The following is a 5081-nucleotide window of genomic DNA, read 5'->3' as shown; positions in this document are numbered from 1 at the left end:
GCTCACTTGTCCAATGTCCTTTCTCTAATGTGTTGGATTGCAGTTTGTTTCATTTAAGCAGTGGTCTGCTCTTACCTGAACTCCATTCAGATATATCATTAAACTGATGTTCAATGTGCTCTTGTGATGCAGTGGTAATGTTTCATTTGCCCCAGAAGGTGTTTCACCAGAGACAATTTCAGATTGAAATTGACAATACAATAAGTTTTTAAAATAATATTGTTAAAGATTTTTTTAAAAAGCTTCCATTCATGTGTCATTTCACAAAAGCATTAATATAGAAACTTACTGTAGTCCTTCACCTAGTGCTGAATCAGGGCTTTTTATTCAGGGAGGGATGCTTATGGCTTTAACAGATACTTCTAAAAGTTGCCAATTTAAGTGGGGGGATGTTCTCAGTTACAGGATTGATTTCTGGCTGTTGGTATGCATGGGACCTGGGTACAGGCATCAGAGACATGGCCAAGTAGGAGGGGGTGGGAGAAAGTTTCCTTCACTTTCATGGAACAGTGACCTGCAGTCAATCTGACAGAACACTGTTCCATAAAGTATAAATGTGGATAAACTTCTACGTGTGACCAGGCACTTAAGTGAAGTCAGCATAAAAATGAAAAGTGTTGTCACGTTAAGGCATCATCCAGTGAAGTGTAAAAACAGCAGACTCAAAACTGACAACAACATTGTCCCTGATAAAACCAGTGTGGACAAGCTTGGAATGTCCATGTGCTTGACTGGCTCATTCACAGTGTTCCAGCAGTCCTCGCTCCTCCCAGTCTAGGGTAGTTACAGGTACTTGACGTGAACACGGAACGTGCGGATCTCCATCGGATTGAGGACCACTGCGTACTCCGAGCTATCCTTCTGGCTGGAAACTGACTTGAAATGTCCCCCTTCTGAAAATGATAGTAAGAGACCATCAGAAATATCAGCTAGAACATACAGCAAGGAAACAAGTCAAAGCAAAGGAAAATGCTGGAGAAACTCAGCAGGTCTGGCAACATCTGTAGAGTGAGAAACAGAAAACATTCGTTGTGAAGAATCATATTGAACTCATACGTGAACTCAGTGTTAACTCCATTTGCACCTGCTGAGATCCTTAAGCTATTTCTGCCTGTAGTACTCAGGCTATTCAACCCAACTACTCTAACACTTTTATATTCCACACCAGAAGTCACGCAGTGAAGTCTTCAGATAACAAGGTGTAGAGCTGGATGAACACAGCAGGCCAAGCAGCATCAGATGAGCAGGAAGGCTGACTTTTTTGGGTCTAGACCCTTCTTCGGAAAATCTCTAGACCTGAAACGTCAGCCTTTCTGCTCCTCTGATGCTGCTTGGCCTGCTGTGTTCATCCAGCTCTGCACTTTGTTGTCTCAGATTCTCCAGTGTCTGCAGTTCCTACTATTTCTGAAACAGTGAACTCTTCAGCCTGTTTGACAGAGAGAGCATGTGACCTAACTCCATCTACCTAGCTCTCTACCCTATTCTTTCACACCCTTGGTCAACAGAAGTTAATAGTTAATTAGAAATTAGATTAGTAAACATCACTTTCTATCTGTGAACAGTTCTAAACTACTTCCATCCTTTTATGTAGAAGTGTTTGCTAATTTAATTTTTAATGTTTAGGCTCTGATATTTAATTCCCCAACCACAGGGAGAACACATTTCAGACTGAGAAAGTAGGGCCAACACATGACCCTTAAGCTGCATGACCGACCTGGTCTGGTCTTCCAGCGGAGTCTGGACACATCCTGTTTGCGCTGGTTGAAACCCAGAGACATTTCCTCGACAGAAGTGATCTTAAAAGCTGAAAATAAATTCTGAAGGGAGAAGCAGACAGAAATCCAGGGTAAGGCTACTGGTACACAACAGGAACTTTCCCCAGTTTGTCAATCCTCCTCGCTTGCTGGGCTCCAGCTATGAGATGTTCGACAGCCCCTGACCCTTCTCCCAAGCAGTTAGTCTCAGGCTGTTAAGTAAATGCACTGGGATATTTGATTACCCTTGGCATCAGCAAAAATTTAGACGATGCCTTTGCTCTGAGGAGTTACATGTGGTTATCAAGTGACAGGTCAGGGATCCTGACTACTCAATACCTACCTCCTTCTAGCTGAGAATGAAATCTTATAGTGTTGACATCTAGGAGGTGTGTGTGTACACATATCCATCAGGCTTGGTATCTCACTAGCCAGGGGTTTACAGACCATTCAAACAATGAATGAGTCACAGACTCAAGAGAAATATGTTCCATAACTCTCAGCTTCCCAACCTGCAGTGCACAGCTCAAAAACCTCCCAGCATGTAGATTCATGTCCTCAGTCCTTGCTCCATCACTCATCTGCTCAGGCTGGGGTTTGGGCCAGCCTTTCAAACCTGCCCTGCCTTCATTATCTTCCAAGATTGCAGCAGTGTAAGATGCTCCAGCTGGACCACCTCTGCACTGTCCGTTCTCTTGCTTCTCTTTTTAAGCTTACTCAGAAGGGAATGGGGAAGAGCGTCCCAGACTGGAGGCTGTAGCAGGGAGGAAGGCCCTTCTGGACAAGAGGCAGGGCCTTGGGTTTTGAAACGCAGTGCAGGTCTGGAGGCTAGATGCTGGCATGGACTAGGGTGAAAGGACTGCACGTGAAGTACTTTCTCCTTTTTTGTTCTTGCGTTGGATTTGACTCTTTCAACCTTGTATCTAAGACGGTGTTATAAGCAGCAACATTGCAAGCTTTTCACATGCATTCAAGTGCAATGTGACAACAAAGCTCATTCATTCAACATGATCATTGCTGATTGAACGCTTCAGTTCCTTTTACACGTCCCATCTCTAACCCTGTATACCATTGTACAGAATAGGCGTAGTGGAAAACCCAGTTTATGATCCTATCAGACTCTCCCTTTCATTCCTGGCAGAGAGAGACTATTTGAACTACAAGTTAGTTCATGGCAATGGTTCTCCATCGTCTTGTCCCCTACTCACTACCGAAACCAGAAAGAGAGAACTTACGGCTAGATCCACAGTGACCGGTTTTGAGTAGACACTGCTCTCCCCCATTTCAAACTGGTGTTCCAGCCGGATGAGGAAGGACTGGGAATCCCACTGAGCCAGGGTTAGGAGATGGAGGTTAGGGGGTAGCTCCTTCTTCAGGGCTGAGAACTGGAAATGTTCGGAAAACAAGCAAAAGTCACACAAAGGGCAGAGAAAATAATGAAATTGTGTCAAAAGTACAACATTGCAACATGAGGCCTCTTCTCCAACAATACTACTTTTCTCCCTGATATTTTAAACATGGAGACATATTTAATGCCATTTTCCTCTGTCGTGCCATGAGATATTCAATTTCAAACTGTCTGGCTGAAGATGGTTTTTCCTGAATTACCCATTGAGTTTATTAATGACTCTTTGTATTTAAATCCTACACCTGGTTTCTCGAGTAGAACCAGCTGCTCCATGTTAAAAAAGTTTCCTGAAAGGGTCTCATTGGGTTGGGATAATGAAAGAGTCAGGTCATGGCTCTCTCATCTCTCTCTTCCACAGCGTTCTTTCGAATTGCTCGTATGTATTAATGTCGACCTTGGGTCCAGCTGAGGCAGCCTGGTATTAACAGGAAGATTACGATCAACATGGCAGAGGAACTAGCATCTCTCCTGTGGTGTTCCTCACGAGTAGTCCGGACGCAGACCGTGATGTCGAAAGGGACACTGCTCTAACTCCCTACTGCCTGAGCTTCCCTTTCCCAGCCACCCAGAACAAACCTGGATAACAAAGTGTGAAGCTGGATGAACACAGCAGGCCAAGCAGCATCTCAGGAGCACAAAAGCTGACGTTTCGGGCCTAGGCCTAGGCCCGAAACGTCAGCTTTTGTGCTCCTGAGATGCTGCTTGGCCTGCTGTGTTCATCCAGCTTCACACTTTGTTATCTTGGATTCTCCAGCATCTGCAGTTCCCATTACCCCAGAACAAACCTGGAGCTGGATTACCTCTGCGACGTGTTTCGGACGGGAGGTGTAGGCTGTCCCTTGGCCCTGGCCTATCACCGTCCACGGAGCCATGTACTCTGCCTGTGCCTGCAGCCTGTGGAGTTCAGCAGAGGCACTGACTGTGTCAAGAAAGACAAGGTGCTTCCCTCGCACGACCAGCCCAGTGCCGTCATAACCCGGCTCAGACAGAGCTTCCCCGACCCCTCGGTTATCGTCATGGAGCAGTCTCCGATGAACCTGTTGCAACGAATGCACAGAGCGTCAGCAATGTGGGAGTCTGGGGCTGATTGCTGGGCCGTCGTTCGCTCCATTCAGGCCAGGCTGACTCTTACCAAACCCAGCACAGCTGGAGCTAGATCAAATCCCCCTCTTCCCCCAGTATTGTCAGGACCTAATCTAATCCACAACCAGACCTCACAAGGAGTCCAGGCAGCTGCCTACACACATTTACATGCAGCTCTGGAAGAAACTTCAACCTTTTTTCCCCCAATCACAATTGACTGGGAATCTCTCCTAGATCTTAGCATCTGTCATCAGTAACGTGCTGGAAGAATTTGCAAATTGGTACCCAACCAGTTCATCTGCTTTGAGCATACCTTCGTTCGTCTTCAGATCCTGGAGTGGGACTGAAACCCAGCACCTCTCGCTTAAAAAGACAGTTCAGTGATCCACTGCACCTCCCTGCAGGGATTGTCCTAATCCTAGCTGATGCTATTCATGCACAAATCAGATCCCAAACTAAAATCTGGCTTGAGAAAATGTATAAGTTTTAATTAGTCGGTCTTTCACTGAAACACAAACGTGCTGTGCTACATATTTGGACTTAACAATAAAACAGAAGTTTGTTACACAAAGAAAGATAAAATGGAACAAACCAAACTATATACACATAATACAAACTTAAAAGTTTCAAAACTAGAGAGAATTCCCTTCTCTAAAACATCAATAGGACTTAGCTGAACAGTGACTTCAATTTCTCATACGAAAACCACAAGATATAGGAGCAAAATCAGGCCATTTGGCTCATTGTACCTGTTCTGCCATTCTGTTATGGCTCACGTGTTTCTCAACATCAAGCTCCTGCCTTCTCCCCATAACCTTTGATCCCCTTAGTAAACA

General features: G+C 45.1%; 1 protein-coding gene across 3 annotated transcripts in view; it reads right to left on the bottom strand.

Moving 5' to 3' along the window:
• Positions 1-127: 127 nt before the first annotated feature.
• The window catches only part of man2b1 (mannosidase, alpha, class 2B, member 1), a 29726-nt gene continuing 24772 nt past the window's right edge, over positions 128-5081 (bottom strand). For all 3 annotated transcript variants that reach the window (XM_048521769.2, XM_048521770.2, XM_048521772.2), the window contains 4 exons: positions 3963-4199; positions 2990-3139; positions 1715-1817; positions 128-893 (listed from right to left, as the gene is read on the bottom strand). In XM_048521769.2, the coding sequence (XP_048377726.1) occupies positions 784-893; positions 1715-1817; positions 2990-3139; positions 3963-4199 (600 nt within the window). In that variant the 3' untranslated portion in view covers positions 128-783. The remainder of the gene's footprint in view (positions 894-1714; positions 1818-2989; positions 3140-3962; positions 4200-5081) is intronic.

This window comes from Stegostoma tigrinum, chromosome 35, assembly GCF_030684315.1.
Source record: "Stegostoma tigrinum isolate sSteTig4 chromosome 35, sSteTig4.hap1, whole genome shotgun sequence".
Lineage (NCBI taxonomy): Eukaryota > Metazoa > Chordata > Chondrichthyes > Orectolobiformes > Stegostomatidae > Stegostoma > Stegostoma tigrinum.
Note: the sequence above shows the minus strand (reverse complement) of the source record. Positions and strands in the feature narration are given on the sequence as shown.